At 42.6% G+C, this 19461-nt stretch overlaps 1 protein-coding gene across 13 annotated transcripts in view; it reads left to right on the top strand.

The window, feature by feature from the left end:
* The window catches only part of CELF2 (CUGBP Elav-like family member 2), an 830774-nt gene that overhangs the window by 505764 nt on the left and 305549 nt on the right, over positions 1-19461 (top strand). Inside the window, exon 1 of one of the 13 annotated variants that reach the window (XM_086714985.1) lies at positions 3184-3343. The exons of 3 other annotated variants lie outside the window; for them this stretch is intronic. In XM_086714985.1, the coding sequence (XP_086571111.1) occupies positions 3291-3343 (53 nt within the window). In that variant the 5' untranslated portion in view covers positions 3184-3290. Of the gene's footprint in view, positions 1-3183; positions 3344-3808; positions 3832-11034; positions 11687-15927; positions 16219-19461 lie in introns of those variants that run through there. 9 more of the 13 variants (XM_086714991.1, XM_086714986.1, XM_086714987.1 and 6 more) reach the window with 9 other exon arrangements.

Below are 19461 nucleotides of genomic sequence, written 5' to 3'. Positions count from 1 at the left end.
TCCGTGAGTTCGAGCCCCGCGTCGGGCTCTGGGCTGATGGCTCAGAGCCTGGAGCCTGTTTCCGATTCTGTGTCTCCCTCTCTCTCTGCCCCTCCCCCGTTCATGCTCTGTCTCTCTCTGTCCCAAAAATAAATAAACGTTGAAAAAAAAAATTTAAATAAAAAGAAACAAAAAAATGTAAAGGATCTGAATAGACATTTTTCCAAAGAAGAAGTACCGAAAGCCAGCAGGTACTACATGAAAAGATGCTCAACATTACAGTTCACCAGATAAATGCAAATCAAAACCATAACGAATATCACTTCATACCTGTCAGATTGGCTATTATCAGGAAGATAATAATTAATAGGTATTGGAGAGGATGTGGAGAAAAGGGATCCCTTGTGCACTGTTGGTGGGAATGTAAATTAGTGCAGCCACTGAGGAAAAAATTATGGAGGTTCCTCAAAAAATTAAAAAGACAGCTACCATATGATTCAGCAATTCCACTTCTGGGTATTTATCCAAAGAAAATGAAAACACTAACTCAAAAAGATGTATGAATCCCCATGTTCGTTGCAGCATTCTTTACAATATCCAAGATATGGAAACAACCTAAGTGTCCATCAATGGATGAACGGATAAAGAAAACACACACACACACATACACACACACACACAGGCATTTAAAAGAATAACATTTTGCCATTTGGAACAACCGGGTTGGACCTACATTATGCTAAATGTAGTTAAGTCAGAAAAAAACACAAGTACCATATGATTTCACTTCTATATGGAATCTAAAAACAAAACAAAAACAAAACAATCTGAACTCATAAATACAGAGACCAGAGGAGAAGGCGGGCAAAATCGGTAAAGGGAGGCAACAGGTACAAACTTGGCAGTTACCAAATCAAATCATGTGGATCTCATGTATAGCATGTATCCACTGTAGTTAATAATACTATATTGCATGTTTGTAAGTTGCTAAGAGAATAAGTCTCAAAAGTTCTCATTACCAAAATTTTGTAACTATGTATGGTGATGGGTGTTAGACTCACTGTAATGATCCTTTGGCAGTATATACAAATATCAAATCATTATGTTGTATATTTGAAACTAATATTATATGTCAATTATGCTCCAATTAATTTTTTTTAGTTTTTTAAAAGAAAGGAGTTTTGTGTCTGAGCAGCATAATTTTACCTTTTTTTTTTTCCTTAAGTTTATTCATTTATTTTGAGAAAGAGGGGAGCAGCAAGGGAGGGGCAGAGAGAGAGAATCCCAAGCAGGCCCCAGGCCCTCAGCACAGAGCCTGATGCGGGGCTCAAACTCATGAACCATGATGTTGTGACCTGAGCTGCAATCAAGAGTTGGATGCTTAAGCAACTGAGCCACCCAGGTGCCCCACCTTTTTCTAATAGACAAAAGTCTCACCAGTGTTCAGCCACTCATTCCACTTTTTATTCATCTTTTCACCAAAAAAACACACCCAGTTTTATTATAGGGTCTTCAGATGCTTTAAGACAAATTAGCATTTGTTGCCCACCCCCCATTTAAGAACAGGGGTCAAAGGGAGCCATGGAGAAGTTAAGTGCCTTCTACCTCCACAAATCACTAGGGAATGACTAACTCTCTCTCTCTCTCCAAGGTCTCTCTGTTTCCACACTCGTTCATATGATGTTTATCTTGCTTCTAAAGAATATCATAGGTTTTATGTGATCGCTTTCTTTGGCAAAGCAATTCATTTTTATATATTCATTCCACAACTTCCATGTGCTATAATGAAGGGAGGAAATGTAGAAATGTGATTATTTTAGGGACAAGCATTATTTCATCATTTGATCTTTGCTGAGTTATTCATCATGTTGTCTCACTGTCATTCAGAAATGGGAAGGGTCACTGCTTTCAGCCACTGCTGTTTCTTGTCATCAGTGCTAAAGTTGATAAACTGAGAGAGATTATTTTGCGGTAGGTGAAGGAACTCTTAACAGAACATCTCCATTTCCCTGGCTGTGGGCCAAGAGATCAGAGATCTAGCAAGATATTGGGTGGTTTTCCAGATCCTCAAAAGGGAGGGAAATGGAGCACGCCATTGTTTCCCCACCTCACTATTATTCCCATAGATGTTGTGACTCCGGATTCTTCCTGAGGTGCCTGGCCGTGTTAATGGAGGACAGGGGCGTACTTTGAGCCTGGGGGTGAGGAATTCAGTATTGAGTGATCCAGCTCTGTTTCGGGCCGCGTTCTGTATTGTACCATCTAAGCAGAGAGTGTTCTTGGCTTCCTGTGAGCACCCAGGAATGATGTCTTAGTTTGCACTTTTGGCCTACTGACTATTTTGTCCATAGCATCTTGTCTTCTCTCTATGGGATTCACCTGCTGCTTTACTTGGCTAATCTGCACGGAATTCTTCTAATTCCAATAAACAGAAGCATAATGCATATTTCCCCGGCTGACTGTCTATGCTGAGTCCATTGAGTATAATGAAGTAGGGAAGCTGATTTTTCTTATTTTGGAAAAGAACATCCAATTGGTCTTTTGAGGATGATGCACCAGTATCAACTAGGACTTCAACATGACCACACAGTCTTTGCACTGCCTGCCTCCTTTAGATGCCCTGCTTCAGGTGAATTATGCTGTCGTCTGCAAGAGCTCTGGTGTGCATAGAGTTAAAATATCTCCAGGTCCCCCAATCTCTGTCTTCTGCATCCATGACCCAGGGTGGGGCTAAGGGTCTTGACCTTGTCACTCTTCCTGAGGACAAGAGGAGAGGAATAGATGAATCCAACTGTGAGTTCAGTGTCCCAGAAAAGAGAAGCAAAAAATCCTTTTTAGCACACACTGACCTATCCAAATCCTCTGATGGTCGTCTGCAATGTGTGCTGATAGTGGGTAGCAAAAAGAAAATGTGACACTGGCTTTGCTATTATATGTATAAAAAAAAGGTAAACGAGTCACTTATTTTTCTTTCCAATTTTTTAAGATGGTAATTAGGAGAATTAACACCAGGCAGGCTTGAGTGAATGCACGCAAGACCCCTATAGGCAGCACAGTGTATTAATGTAAAAATATGCCTAGACAACATAACTTGTCAGAGAGGATTATTTCTACTTAGTGAATCTGCAGGAGCCCCTTTGCTCCACCATTCAGAATTTGACTAGAGAAGAGAGTGGGGAAAGAGAGAGAGGGAGAGAGAGAGGGGGAGAGAGAGAGGGAGCGCATTAGTGAACAGCTACTGTGGCATTGATGTTTGAGCGCACTTCTGAACTGGCTTTTGTTGAGACTATCAGTGTATCAGTGTAGAAAGCATGCGCTGTCCCAAATCCGCTGTTACTATGAGAAATGAAGAGCTGCTTTTAAGGTATGTTGTTGTGTCCTTTGTTTTTAATGTGTGCTTTTCTAGTTTCTAGAGCTGGCTGAGACAATAATCATGCTCGGCATCAAGTAGCTTCCTTATCTTAGAGGGGGAAAAAAAGAATCGAGAGAGAGAGAGACAGAGAGAGAGAGAGGGAAACGAAATCGAGACCAAGGACTGGGAGAAAGGGAGCCAGCAAGAGAAAGGAAAAGGATTGCCCTGTGCGAGTTATATTTGCACCCGTTGCCTTTTGAAAGCGTATCGTGTATTTGTTCCCTGCTATTTGTGAGTGGCCAGTGGATAATTTTAAAGGCTCTGAATCTGGCTCCTGGTTTGTCTTTTCCTTTGCAATGTCTAAGCCTCTTTCATTATCATGCACTCTGCATGGAATAATCACCGAAAAAGGAGCTAAGGAGACTCCATATTAGACTTGCGTTCCAAATACCGCTCTAATCTGGACTTAGCCTACCTAAATAGTCCTTCTGTGTTACCAGGTTTGGATCACTTTATCCTGTTTGCCAAAATGTGTACCTGCTTAAAGACCTCTGTTCATGCATGGCGTCCTGGGTCCCTATGTATTGAAAGCAAATATTTGTTTCTTGCATCTGTGTTAGGGTTCGATCACATACCGAGAGGAGCCACCACTGACCTTTGGGGAAGCAGAGAAAGAATTATGATAGAATTGGCATCCTGCTTTGAAAAATGTAGTCTTTTGTTTATTTGCTAGCAGACATTGTAGCACTGAATACATCTTTGGGTCTGACAATGGGACCGGTTGAACAATGGAGCTGTCAAACTAGCTTAATGCATGTCTGGGGCTTTTTTTTTTTTTTTTTTTTTTCTTTCTCAACACCCTTTTTATCTGCTTTAATCTTGTTTGTATAGACTCTACAGAATGAAGAGCTTTTAGAACTGCTTGTTTGTGGTTTTGTGCTTTTAAAAAAAATTAATATCTACCATTCATAAAGCTTTTTGCATTTTGCAGCTATGTTGGTTGGATTAAGTTAGAGATTTATTGCTTACCTCTCTGTTAACTACAGAAAGAAATGTATTGATTGAGACTGCTTGTAATACCATTATCATTCTGGCAAATACCTTGTTATCAGACATGCCTCTACAGTGTTTAGTGCTGGGGGATTTTAAATTTGTCTATTTGGTGGACTCACGGAACGTAGCATAAAAAAGAAGTTAAGGGGAATATTTCTAATGTTTAAGGAAATTATCATTTCTAGCTTCTACATCCTCTTTTGACATCCAGGTAGATAAAGAGTTTAGAAATTCAAGGACACGTGAGAACTTTTGCCCTTAGAATTTTGGTCATTAACCAAACCTATAAACTATTGTTACATAGCCTATTTAAGTTGTTAAGTTAAAGGTCTCTGTGGAATCTACTGATTTTTGACATATGGTTATGTGCTCATAAGATGCATTTTTATGCAGGGCAAACATTTCTCATGTCTTCAAAAATCTTTCATTTTATAACATAAGCATTGGTTTCTAAGGTGAAAACAGAGTTCAAAAAGAGAAAACGGGAAAATCTGTTTCAAACTTCTCAAATATTGAAATCATTTTTATTCTCACGTGTAATGTAAGAGAACTGGTCCTAGAATATTCAGTGGCCATTGATTTACATTGAAAATCATCATACCAATGTTGGTTTCTACATAGAATATATCTTATCTAATACGTTAGTGTTTTGTTTAATTACTTGTTCATGCCAGAGCAATACATTGAAAAATATTAGTAAATTTATGAAGGAAGATCAAGGACCTAATTTTTAAACACAGAAGGAAGGGAAATCACTTTAAAGGGCAAATTAAAAAAAAATATTTGGTTACAAATTTTCCTTTTGGGTTGTATTGTGGTTCAAATTAACGACACTCTCAGTAAATAAGGAAGAAAATGCATTCCTTATAAAAACACAGTATGGAACAGTAACTGTTTTTTAGAGTTTGGACATGCATTTTAATTTTTTTTTAACTTAAGTTGAAATGTCATGAAATATCTACTTCAAAACTAGTAAGATTAATGTTTCAGGCTAAATAAATTGCCTTCTCAAGTATAAATTTTCTGTTGGCAGTATATTTAGAGCCTGGGTGGACCCCAAAAGGGTCTGTATGGTATAAGAATATTTCGAAAGTTATCCATTGTGCATAGAGTGGATTTTAAATGCGTACTTATTATGTTCTCTTACTTCCAATGGGATCTGAACTGCTCATTCCATCGGGCACGCCAATAATTGCTTTTAGGATGAGCTCATAAAAGGTAATTGGCGAAGCTTTATATCTGAAGCCCACTGTTACCATCACACCTAGATTCTGCTTTCATGGGAAATTTTTATTCCAAACAAAGGCTGCAGAGCAATTTTTTTGTGGTTTGGGAGAAAAGTAGTCCTACGTGCTCCCTAGCTGCTTGTCAGTGGCACACCGAAATAAAGAAATAACTTGGAAACCTCCAGGTTGAATTTTTGACTATATTATAATTATTTACCTGTCATCCATTCACTTTAATTCCTGGGTGTTCATAATTAGGTACAAGAACAAGGGAAATCCTTTCTTACTTTGTTTCTCCTGTGGTTTGACCCATCAAACCACAGTATCCAGCACATGGGTGTCTTTTCCTTTAGCCTGCTGGGGACGGTGTGAGGCTGCCTGAAGTTGACAAACTTGCCTGCATCTAATTCCACAGCAGTAAGAAGATATGTAATCTGTATCCTTCCATTAGCCTCTGTGTGTGATGAGCCCCCTCCATAGTGACCTAAACACATGTCAAAGTAAATCTGAATTCTAAGCTGAGACTTGCAGGAAAATGAAGAGCAAAAGACTCAAACTGGGAAAATGGCTTCTTTCAATAGATTCTACCCAGACTCCCTTCACACATGAGCCCTGGGAATACTCGCATGGATGTGTTCAGCAGACCACAGACTGAGATCTGTAACCCCAATGTATTAATTCTCTTTTTTATTTGTTAAAACGACACCTCACTGTGTTTTGTTTTGTTTTTTTCTTTTTAAAAATAGGAGTTGTATGATTGCAAAATATCCCTTTGGGGCTGAAAAACAAAGGAGGGCATTTGATTAATATTTATATGTAGAACTTTATAGCAAGTGCAGATTGTGCTTGAATACCTAGGAAGTCATTCCAAGAGCGACTCAATACTAATTATTGTCATCAGGGTGGTTAATTAGGTGAAAATGTGGCTGATGGAAAGTTCATTGTGCACAGCCCTGGAAACACCCAGGTTGATGAAAAACAGGTAAAATGCAGAGGGAGTAGGGTTATGTGGGAATGGTGGCTCTGAAGGTAAGGGGTCAGAATTTACAGGTGAAAACCATATCATGAACTTGTAGAACGAAGGTAGTGGGGGAATGAGATATATCCAACTTCATTTCTTGTAGAGATGTCTGTGAAGTCATTAACAGAGTGTAGTTTGCTCAATGGCATCTCCCCAGCTCTGTTGCATTCTTAAAATGTTTATTTATTATTATTTATTTTGAGAGAGAGACAGGGCTCACGTGAGCAGGGGAGGGGCAGAGAGAGAGAATCCCAAGCTGGGTCCGTACAGAGCCCAATGCAGGGCTTGATCTCACAAACCGCGAGATCGTGACCTGAGCCGAAACCAAGAGTCGGATGTTTAACCCACTGAGCCACCCCAGCGCCCCACCCCCCACCCCCGCCCAGCTCCACTGCACTTCTTCCAGCAGGAGCAAATACAGTCCAATCAGTTGCAATAGTGCCTTGGTTCATCTTTATCAGCATTCACTGAATTTATTTCTACATACCGGTAATTCCTGGCAGATGGGTGTTGAGAGGGGCAGGCTTCCCCTTTCATAAAAGTATTGCTTCGTCTAATGGTTATGGGCTTTGGGAGGTGTTTGTTTGTTTTTCATTTTTTGTTTTTTGTTTTTTTGGTTCACGGTGACTTGTTCTGTAGGAAAGACAAGGCAGTGTTTTGGAAAGGATTGAAATTCATGGCATTTTAGTTAATTGACATTGGAAAGAGGGTGTCAGAGGAAGGAAGGCATATGTGAGGCTTTAGTGTTGTTGCCCATTAAGAACTGAAGCTGGAGCTGAAGCACCTTTCCAGTCACGTGGCAGCCATCTACAGAGATGGGAATGACGTGGAAGCTAGACAGATCCATAAGGGGGTGTGTGTGTGTGTGTGTGTGTGTGTGTGTGAACCTCCACTCCACTCAGAAATATGCTCTTTAACCTTGATTTGGGATGAGATACCCTTTGTCCCCACACTCCGAATGTTTCATGCAATGTCGTTAGGGATTATCGTGCACAGGTATCGTCTCTGCAGCTTTTCTTTCGGGCTGTGACTCATGTCAGCACATTTCCTTGTATGTCAAGCCCATCATGGTTAACGGGAAATGGTGTCTGTGGAGAGAAGATGACACTAGCCCAGAGTGACACCGATTACCAGGGCAGCTCGAGCCACCACCTTCAGTTCCATTCCAAGTTGACCCGCCCATGATTGGCTGCCTAGGATCGTGACGAATCACTGGGGTTTAGAGAGCAGAACTTGCCAGCATGCCAGCATGCCTCAGAGAAAAATAAAAACTTGAATTTTCAATTCTGAACGAACAGTCGTTCAGTTCAATAAACTTTGCTGTCTTGGTCAAGGAGAGCTTGAGGTTTAAAGTTATAACAATGATACACCTACAACATCGTGGCTTTTTTCATCCCTGGCTTGAAAGGTTGCAGCTGCAAGCGGCAAAAAAGGGTCCAAAGCCTGTGTTGAGCTTATGGATGGTACTGCTGGCCTCTGGCCCATGTGCGAACTAACTGGAACAGTAGAGACGGATCGGGTGCCACTCACCTTCCTGGAAAGCGGTCCATCCCGGCCACGCCAGGGCTGCAGGCCCTGCGAGGTCCTGGTCTGTAAATGTCTTGCTTCTTGCACGTCTTGGTCTGGGACCCCAGCTCTCTCTTGGGCTCTGTAAAATGGCTTACCTGTTCATTCAGAGATGATTTAGGAAGCAGCTCTGAACATGAAACGTCCCGGAGTTGATGGTAAGAGGCCTAAGTTCCTGACGGTAGTGATGAGGATTCATTTGGACCTTCTCTTTGGAAACTGACCTGAAGGAAAGGGATGGAGACCTTACCCCAAGCCCCAGGATGTCTAGTGACATCTGCTTTCCGTGAGCTATAGGCTTCCCCTTGCCTCTGACCTGGGCTGCTGGCCTTAGAAACAGAAGTGTCTGTGACACTTGGATGCTACAAGAAAAATAGGATTAGTCCCGGCTCTCTCTTTTCCTTTCCACCTGTCAGTTCCAGGTTTAAACAAAGATTGTGGATGGATTATGACTGGAAGTGAGGAATAAAGCCAAAATTTATTAGCCACCCATACCTGGGACTACACTAGGTGGTTTCTTTTATTTTATATCATTTAATCCTCACAGGATTAAATGATAGTGGTAGTTGTGTTATTACCATTTTAAAGATGGAAAACTGAGGCAGACCGAGGTAAAGGAATAGGCCTACAGACACACAGCTCACAGGGGAGGGATTCAAAGTCAGGACTCAACCAGACTCCTTCCCTGACAAGTGGAGAGTATAATTATTGAATGTCTGACACTTTAAATTTTTTTTTCAACGTTTATTTATTTGTGGGACAGAGAGAGACAGAGCATGAACGGGGGAGGGGCAGAGAGAGAGGGAGACACAGAATCGGAAACAGGCTCCAGGCTCTGAGCCATCAGCCCAGAGCCCGACGCGGGGCTCGAACTCACGGACCGCGAGATCGTGACCTGGCTGAAGTCGGACACTTAACCGACTGCGCCACCCAGGCACCCCTGTCTGACACTTTAAAGTCATGTCTTCCTCTGGTGCTGCGTTTCTGCCATGGCCTTTGGTTTGTACATGCTCCATAGTTTCACTACTGAGGAAGTTGTACAGTAACAACAGAAAAATAACGAACAAGAAAGGAAAAATCTCAGTGGTGTTTGCTTCTGACTTCTAACAACTTCCCTCATATCCTCACTCATCTGCCTTTTAGTTCATGAGGTCTTTGAACTAAAGCATCCTATGCCTCACTTTTCTAAGGCTTTAAGCTGTACAATGGGAATAGACATTGGCAGGGAAAAGAGAATTTTAAAGCGTTATGAAATTGAAATGTAACTTTTTATTTACAAGAGGGGCCAAAAGATGTCCTATTGTAATCATAACTGGTCAAGGCACAAATATATATTGTGCTCTACATGAGACGTAGTCTCAGCCTTCTAGAAACTCAAGACGGTCATGAAAGGAGAGAGAACAGCAGGTAGAAAGGAACCAGTGGTGCGATGCAGAGGAAGGGTAGTTCAACTGGCTGGAAGGGCAGGTGACTGAGAAGGAGAGAGCAGGTGTCCTTAGACACCCTGGAGATAACACCCTGGAGTTATCTTTGTTATTAAAACGAAGCAAAACAAAATCCTAAGCTTCCTCTCCTTTCTTCCTCGGACCCAATGTCTTTCCCATCTCTCCTGCTCCCTAACCTTGCCATATTCCTATGAAATAGGGCAAATATAGCTAGTAGCCTCCAGAGAGTATTGAGACGGAGCTATGGGTACTGTCAAAGTTGACATTCAGCAGTGGAGATAAGATAGAACACTTGCCACTTAGTGTGGGTAGATAGCTATGCCACTTTTCCACGAAGATTTTCGGTAGTTCTTATAAGGGGAAGAAAAACATTTTTTTTTTTTTTTTGGCCTTAATGGACTTCAGGGGAATTAGCATCAAAAGCAAATTTCAATAAAAAGTCATTGGGGATTTTCAAAACCCTCTATCATAAGCTAAAAATAGCTAGAGATTTGAACCATATTATAGGGAAAAAATAAATTTCCTGTACTCAAAACCTTAATGTATTTTCAACCTACATGTCATTTTAATAGCTTTGTTATATAATTGCTGTAGGAACAATTAGGTTAACACATTGCACTTCTTATAGGAAGATCATGGTAGAGTTTGAGTTTTCAGCCCTTCATCCCTATGAGGAAATGATGACCACGCATATGACAAAGGTCTAGCTGATGAATCAGTAAATTAAATGACGCGTTCCCTGGTGTCATTGACAGAATCAAATGCACAATCAAACAGGTTGGGCTCTTAAATCTTCTAATCTTTTTCATTCAGTTTGAAAGTAGCGTTTGCCTTCAAGAATCTGACCTGCACGCCCCGTATCAGGTGGCTTCTGATCCTGGTAACCAAAGCTCTTTGAAGGCGATCCGTCATCATTGTGGGTAAAGTGGATTCATGTGTTTTGTTTTACAGAAACCCAAGCTTTTGCTCTTAATCTTCACTCTTCCTCAAGATGTATTTGTTCAGAAAAAAAAAGAGAGAGAGAGAGTTAACATTCGGGCAAATGGGGCTGTCATGCCTTCTGAGATTGCCTCTCGAGTTGAGTTGAAGTTTTGATGGTTGCCAGGATCTGTCTCAGACAGCCCCACCCCAAGGCTTGAAACCCCCATTTCTTTTCCTTCACCCCCACCTGTTGCTTCTCTCTCTCTGGACCTCACGTCCGCCCCACTCCTGGACCCACCCAGCTGTTGCTACTCAGCTGTTGAGTTTTGTCAAGCAGAAGTTTCTCTTTTTTAATTGAACAACACGTGACAGTAAGATGAGAACTTGTGGCCAATTGGGGAAGACCTTTTGTGGGGGTTGGGGGGGGTGTCGGAGGGCAGATTGCCAGGGAATTAAACGCCTCATTCTGATAGGTATAAATTTTGTTCCTGCCGCCAGACTGGCACCAGATAAGGGTACCGCGTGTAGCCTGACACATCTCAGGATCTTCAAGAGGCCACTGGAACATTCCTTCAGAGGTTTTAACCGAGTGCCTTCATGTGCGAATCACCACGCTAGGCCTTTTTCCTCTGCCTCCAATTTCTCCGTTCTTCCCCATGCTCATCTCCTGTGTACTCACTTCATGGGACACAGCCTTGCATCCTCCCCCTCCCACCCAACGGTAATGTCTGGAAAGGAATCTCATGGCTCACTCCAGAGACAGCTGTTCCTAGTTCAGAAACCAGCTTTGGTCAGGGCAAGGCAAACTTGATTTCTCTCGCAGATAAGCAACCAACCACAACTCTCTTTACTTGGGTAGTCACCTGCCTCCTCAGACACACAGCTGTAGAGGGAAGCTTCTGGCATTGTTTAGCTTCCATCTGAGAGAGAAAGCTAAGAGGGGGGAACAAAAAGAAGGCAGCAGCGGTATCATGGAGAAAGGCAAGGGGAAAGGCAAGTTAGAGAGAGAAGTGATGAGCTGGTTGGGCTCTGGGTCTGACAGACCCACAGTGTTAGCATTTCATCCCCTTGGAATGGAAGCTTCTGGAAACTCTAGAGGGGCATCTCATTTCGGAGCACGAAGGTATGTATACAAAGAACCGTCTTCATTTTGAGGGCCTCTTCAGAAGGAAGATAAATTCACCATTATGTATTTTTGCTCTATTAAAAACAGATTCAGAAAAACACAAGATTGCAAAAAGCCAGTAGCAGCTGTTCTCAAGGGAGAGTGACTACTTAAAATTCCTGTAAAAATGTAAAATAAGACTCTAATAACTACTTCATCTTTATTGGCATTTAATTTTACTTAAGTCATTTTAGGGATGTGACAAAGTCACCATTCCAGAAGCTTTCAATGGAAAATGGGAGGGGGGCGTGTGTGAATAATAAAGTGATCACTTTAAATTTATAATTGGCGATAAAAGTCTTTTTAAGGGATGCCTTTATGGGATGAAGAAAAGATGTATTTCAATGTATCGCTTAAGGATCTGTTTGGGTGTTTTGAAGCACATAAAAAAACACCATTGTTTATTTTTGCAAGTTACTAATGAAACTGGAGAAAGCCAAGAACAAACACATGGCCACAAAGTCAGATATTCTCTCAGGTAGTTAACATTCATGTGGATTTCAAATTTATTGGCTAGAAACGATAGGAAATCCCCTTATAGGGCCTGTATGTCTTGCTCCAAATGGCCCTGAGCACATTAGGCTTTTTTTTTTTTTTTTTAACCGAAACAGCTATGTTAATAAAATTTGAATTCGAAAATGTGATAGGGCAAAGATGTTTTGGATTCCAGTTTGTAATGATGAGCCAGAAGTGGGGGGGCGGGGGGGAGGGGGAGACGCTTTTGTGAAGATGATATCTATAACATAGCTGATGGTGTTCTGCTTTTAAAGAGATTGTAATGTAGGACATTGTGTATAGGAACAATTAAAAAATGGAACTTTATCATGAAATATACAAGGTTATCTGTAGGGGGAAAAATTGCTTATAAACGCTAATCACCATATAGCAAGCACCAGTCTCTAACTTACGGTATAAACTTTCTGCAAAAATGTTGAAAGCTTTTTGATCAAGGGACTATATTCTGGTTTGTTGATTGAGTGGGGTGACTGGGATAGTATTTTTCCCTGCAGTGTGTACTCTATGTACAAATGCATTTATTAGCATGCTGTTTCTATTGAGATTTTTTTTTTAATGCCAGTGATAATTCAGTGCGCAAACAATGACCATTGGAGAAAACTCAGTTTGAGATGAGGCATGGGGTGGGGGGAAGCAGCTTGCTGAAACAGCACAGAGCACCCGATTGCCTTGGAAGGCCTCATATAAAATGAGGTCATTCAGAAACTTTCCCTTGAAGTGCTTCCAATTCTTGAATTGCCTTTTGTTTGGGAAATGAATAGCAAGTTGATTAAAAAAAAAAAATAGACAATTAGAGAAGGTAGGGGGATGGGCCTAGGAAAGAGCTTAAGGTTTTTCTACAATGAAGCTAAAACTATGAGGAATCTTCATTGTTCCCCACAGACCCGTCCCCAGTGATGTCAGCACACAGTGGTGTCACCAACCAGGTCATGTCCACGAGAGGGGCCCGCTGATGGCCTCATCCCTTTTCACTGCTGTTGATAAGATCCTTGGCTATAAAATAGCTCCATTGAACCCGAGTGAACAGCGGCCCAGCGGAGCTGTCTGCCAAATAACACCAACTGCCAAAACATGATACCTGATGGCTCATTACTGCATGAAAATTAAAAAAGGGGCCCCATTGAGTTGTTTCTAGATTTTGTTTTTTCCTTCTGCCAAAGCAGTGAAACGGGAAATTTACGCTTTTCATCAGGTGGTATTTGGTTGGGTGTTTTTGTTTTGTTTTCGTTTCTAGACTCAAGAGCTTTTGAAATTTGTATTTTTTAAAAGGACTATTGTGTATGTGCTATGATCATGGAAACAACACCCTGTGGAGGGTGTGTGTATGTGTGTATTTTGTTTCTCTTTGGCACCTGCATCAAGTGCCTGTGCAATCACTGTATTATTTATGTATTTGGCAGCCAAACGATTTAAACTCAGCTACACTCCATAAGCGTTCCTTGGTTCACATCATCACGGTATCCCATGTAAGAGTGGGTTTTCTTTTTATACTTGACCCTGGTTTTGCTTCTAACTTTAAATGTCAGAAGCAAATGTGCTTTGAAAACTCTGGTACATACACCGTAGTTGTTAAATAAGGCAATAACCTATGCACTTGTAATTCTTTCTCTATGACCTACTTACATACTACTTCACCCTCCTTATAGTGTGATTAAAAGCTGCTTTGAATCCACTATTGCCTCAAGGGATTTGAGACTAGAATTTAACAAACTGCTGAGAAGGCTTAAGTCAGTAAGAGGGCTTCCCTACAGCTTCTCCCAACTAATTCACATGCAATTAAAGAGAAAATAAATATTTCAGAAGTGTACATGTTAATGAAGCGTCTTATACCTTATAGAATGGAGGTACGTATGGAGCTTTATTCCACAGCTGATTTGAAAATATTTTTCTTTTTGATGAACGCGGCTGTGTTTTGCTTCTGTTCTGGAGGCCGGCTATGCTCATTCTGAAATGAGTTTGTTATACAGTTGGCTCATTATATACATTTGGGATTTATATAAATGTACGAAAACCAAGAACTGACCAGGTTGGTCTCATTTATCCAGTTAATTACTTTATTAAGGTTATTGAAAGACCAACAAAATTCTTATCACTTCAAAGGCAGCCAATAGTAGCGAGGAGAGGGAGTAAGCTGAACTCGATGCTATCAGGAAAAGTTTGGGCATTTTGGGTCTAAGAACTCATTTCATTGCATCTGTTTTTCAATTTCTGTTTTTCAATTCCTTGTGAACTTAGACCTCATTCCTCAGAAAGGCAATATTTTAAAATGAAGGTTAGTCCTAGCCCTGCATCTGTCTTGGAATTAGAAGTGCCTTGGTCAAAGCCAGATATACTGTTCAGCTGAAGGAGGAAATCAAGTCCATTAAGTATGTATGGACTTAATTGAATACTCCAGGCCTGTTACTTCATATTACTCAAGCCATCCATCAAGGCTGGATTTAAAATTGATAGGTGGATTTAAAATTGGTATATAAATATTTGTTTTCATTCATAATCTCAAAAGATGGTCAGGTCTCATGATCGCACAAGAAGTTGTGAGAAAAGATCGTTTCTCTGAATAATGGTGCCTGATACATCAGGCTTATACCTGGTGTATTTAACTACACGTGACTTAGTTGTTTAACCCTCTGGCTACCGTGACTGTATCCCCAGGCGTGTGCTATGTCCTTACAAAATGAGAGCGATTACCATAAGAGGCAAACTGTAATTCTGGTATGCAGTTTATGATGTTGCTTTAGCACATGAAATATGAGAAGTTTTACATCCTTGCATCCTGTGACCTTGTGAAAAGTTTGCTTTCATCTAAATAACCAAACAAAACAATGACAACAGCGAATTAGAACGTCACTGTATACTTACCTTTCAAGAATTGTTGCAAATCACTTGGGAAAATTCAACTCCCTGCTTTATTCCTTTGAGATTTTCGCCATTTTTCACCACTCCTATTAGTCAAGTCACACATCTTAAATGGATGTTTAGGCCTCATGGCCGTTACGTTACAGCTCTCACAGTCTTTCAGTAAAGTCCGTTGGTTTTTCATCCTTAAATACTAGAAAAGGACAAATTTGTTTCCTTTTTAAAAGAAAACGTGATTACCGTGATTCACATTTTTCAGTCCCTTATCTGAACTTGTGCGTTTTTCCAAGATGATACAAAGGAAATGTAATTGTGTGCAGATTGAGTCCTCTTTGTCCTTAAAGCATTGAGATAAGTCCCTAAATGTCACTTGGGCCGTTTATCTGATACTTTGGCCAACCCACGAATGCTAGATCAGTTATTGTTGCGAGTTCATACACTGGCTAGCAGATCGCACCGAGGTGCGTTTCAGCAAGCACTCGTGAGGGTGCCCTTTCTCCCGGCTTCGGCTGGGGACTTGGGTTTGGACCGTCATGGGAACTAGGCTTTGGCAATACAGTGGCACTGATCTACCACAGCGGTTATTCGGGCCTCGTGCCAGGCGCCGTGCAAATGGGGGAACTGAGCGGAACTGGACCGAGGCTGCGTGGTGAACTAGTTTGCCTTGCTGGAGGCTGGGGACCCCAGGAAAGTCTGGCTATTTTTAAAAGCTGGTGAGCTCAGCTTCCCCAGCCGCGGGCCTCGGGCGGGTCCCTCCCTCCGGGGGCAGGGCGGGCGGGCCCGCAGGGGTTAAGCGGCGGCGCGGCGGGCGCGGAGCTCCGCCTCCGCTCGCCGCACCTGGCGCTCCGCAGACCGTCGCCGGGGCGCTGGATTTCGGAGGGGATTGGCGGAGAGCGGGAGGGGAGAGAATGTGACAAGTGCCGGCTCGGGCGGCCGCCGGGAGGCCGCGCGCACCTGTCCCTGCCCATCTCGCGCCGCCCGCGGCCGCTCGGACGCGCGCACAGCCGCCCCCCGCCGCCCGAGCGCAGAGCGCGCGCCGAGAACATGACTTCTGCCTTCAAGCTGGATTTCCTCCCGGACATGATGGTCGAGGGCCGCCTGCTAGTTCCCGACAGAATGTGAGTGCAGCCCCGAGGGGCACGCGCGGCCGCTCTCCCCGCGCCCCCGGCCGGGCGGCTGCCGCCAGGTCTCGCTCCCGGAGCCCCCGAGGAGGGCGAGGGCGGCCGGCGGCTGCGGCTCGGCCGCCTCCCCCGGGTTTGTGAGCCGGCGCTGGACGCGGGGAGCGGGGCGAGTGTCCGGACGTGCCGCGCCGGGCGGTGCGGGGAGCGGGGTCGGGGCGGGGACCGGGACCCGGACCGGGGTCGGGGCGTGGGTTTCAGGCGGCGGCCGGCGAGCGGGGGACCAGGTGGGGACCGGCGAGCCCGACGCGGAGTCCGGGGGTCCGGGCGTGGGGTCCGGTCGGCGGGGCGCGGCGTCCCGGGGCGGGGTGCGCGCGTGCACGCTCGTGTCATTTGAAATGCGGGTCTGGTGGAGCTCTCGTGGCCCATTTAAAGATCCCTTCTTACCATATTACCCGCTCCTCTGACTTACATTTGCAAAGACTCTTCGCCGGCGGTGGGAGAAGTGGAAGGAGAGGAGAGAAGAGGAAAAAAAACGGGGGGAGTGGGGGAGAGGGGGGGTAATTATAAAGCGTTAAAATAGCCCGGTGTACTCTATTGCAGAAATTAGAGGTAATTTTTACGTAATCATGGTGGTTCGTCTGATGTGCAGTCTATAATTTAATAATTAATGTGGTTCTGGTTGTTTTACACGTCGCCAAACTAGGGTGGAGAGTTTATTGGGAGAAGTACGGAGCTGGGATTTCTGAAGAAAGGAAAGTATATCTAATTTTTCTCTGGCTCGTTAGTCTCGATAGGAAAGTTTCTTCTATCAGCTCGGGCGCTATCGAGTCAATAGCATCCACTTGTATTTCAGGCGTGTTACGAAAAAGAAACCTAAAAGGATTGCCAGAAGCGGGTCTGAAAGGTCTGTGTCCATTTTAGACTTGGAATGTACAAAATTGTCTCTTATCGGGCAAGAATTCTGCCAGTGAATCTAGGCTACAAGTAATCTAGTGAAAAAACGACGGTTATCCTTGCTAAGAGTACATATAAAATGTTTCCTATTCTACCCGCTCTACGACTTCACATCCATATTCTTTCTGGCACCTTATGTACCCTTTGCAGTTTTTAGACCATTCACAGCTTTCTGATCCATTTCTCTGGCAGCTCGCTTTCCCCTACGGTGCTAGATTCATTTGCTAGCATGTTAAATGTTATGAGTGAAGAGATTTTTGAGAAGTTCCACGGTGGCCAATTATTTGAGCCCCTAGGATTAAAAAAACAAAAGGGGGGGGGGGGAAGGCGGCTGATAGAATCTGTTAAGTGCGAATTGTCCTTCCAGTCGATATGAAGAATGTTAACTTGCTTGTACACACGATCAGGTTCATTGTCCCAACTAAGACAATCAGATAACGTAAATTAAAATATTGAATTTCCTTTTGGCAATTTTCTCTGGGAAATTAATCTTGATTAGTAACATTCCCGTGATACTTGTTTTACAAGATCTCTGTCCTGTCCCCCTTAAAATATACGTGTGTGTGGATATATAATACTTGTTTGTGCATTTGCTATTGAAAGTTTTGTGGTTTCTGCTCTCCGGAGGAGGAGCGTCAGGAGGAAGAAGTGGCTTGATCATGATTGAGTTTTCAGTCACCTGCTACTACTTAGGTGACCAGAAGATCTCCATCTAACGAATGCTCTGTGAATTTAATGTGTTAATGGTCTCCGAAAGATGCTGTCTCTTGTCAGTTAAATTACGAATTATGAAAGTTTAATTTGTCTTTTTCATTTGGTGGATGAATGTGGCTTTTTCAAACTGTTTGCTCTGAATAGAGCCTTTGTATCTCAGCCATGGAGTCTCCTATGCAAACCCTGGTATAACTTCCTACCCCCACTCCTCTTCCAGATGCTAGTTATTTCCCAATGATATCCTTTGGAATCAGACCCCCATTGTTTTCAGTGCTTGCCAACTCTTGCTTAATTGAACTTTTTAAAAAAAAAAATAAAAATAGAGGATTTGTAAATAATTTGTTTCCAAGATAACTATTATGTCCTCTTAGCCCTGAGTACTGTCGCATGCTTTCCAAAATAGTTTGTAATTAACTCACATTGGAGACTATCTTTGGGGAACAGAGGTGTGTGGGAGGGCGTGTGACAAGCTGAAAATGCTTGAAGCCCACCTAGCACTGTGTCTTATTGCCATATGCATGCGGTTGAGAAGATAGCCGTGCAGATTTATTGTTTTCGGGACCGGTTGTCACATATGGTATATTGCCATTTGGACTAAATTGCAGGCGGCTGAATATTGGCCTGTTCCTAAAAGGGACCTAAATAAAGCATAGGGGCTTTTCTGGTGTTGATTTTCTAAAGCAGTAGGACATATTTTCAATGGCATTCTCCCACAAGAATATATTACATAAGTTTGCAAGATGTAATATGTTTGAGTCCTCAAGGCAGATGAACAAATAGCTTTTGAGATGAATTATTACGCTTGATGGCCCCACGAGCCATCCAGTGTTTAAAGAGCCCAGATCATTTAAGGCTCTGCAGTGGCTCTGAATTGTTGGGACATATGCTTCAAAGTCTTGGCGTTTTAAGCCTTCAGTATCGAAACTGTAAATGCAAATAGACCTTTTAAATAATCTTAACTACTGACGTTTTGTTGTCTTTATGCTACTGTAGAATATCGATTGCAACAAAGCATAATGAAGGTAGAGTAGGAACTGATTTCAAAAATTCTGTTTTAAGCTTGGGCAGTCGGTTTGGGATGGGTGTGGGGATGAGGGTTTTCCTTTGTTTAACCTTTTCAATGATCACATATGCGTTCAGGGGTTTTAGATGCTTTTCAGTTTTTAAGCAGAAGAATCTAAGAAATCATGTCTTAGAAATGAGAAATTGCAGGTGGAAAAAAATCTATAAATGCAGCTTTAAAATTATTCCTATTTGTGTTGTTAGAATAAGACATCAAGAAACAAATTAAAATGAAATCTTATTCCCCCCAATCCCAACCACCCACATTCAGTAAGTAACCTTGTTGGAAATGAGAAAAATTATCCTGAGTGTAAATTCATCAGTTTGGTGAATTCACCATTTTTGTTCATTAGGTCCTCCCGAGTTAAGATAGCTGGAAAAATGTCAGTGTCCAGTTAAACTGAAAGGGGGGGAGGGGGGTCTAGGGGCTTTCACCGCTCAAGTTGAAAGGGGCTTTAGAGACCATCTGGACAGACCTCGTTTTATAGATGAAGAAACTATCGTAGGGGG

This window comes from Puma concolor, chromosome B4 (assembly GCF_028749965.1).
Source record: "Puma concolor isolate L17-30 chromosome B4, mPumCon1.1.hap2, whole genome shotgun sequence".
Taxonomy (NCBI): domain Eukaryota; kingdom Metazoa; phylum Chordata; class Mammalia; order Carnivora; family Felidae; genus Puma; species Puma concolor.
The sequence above is the reverse complement of the archived record's forward strand: the minus strand, read 5'-3'. Positions and strand labels throughout refer to the sequence as shown.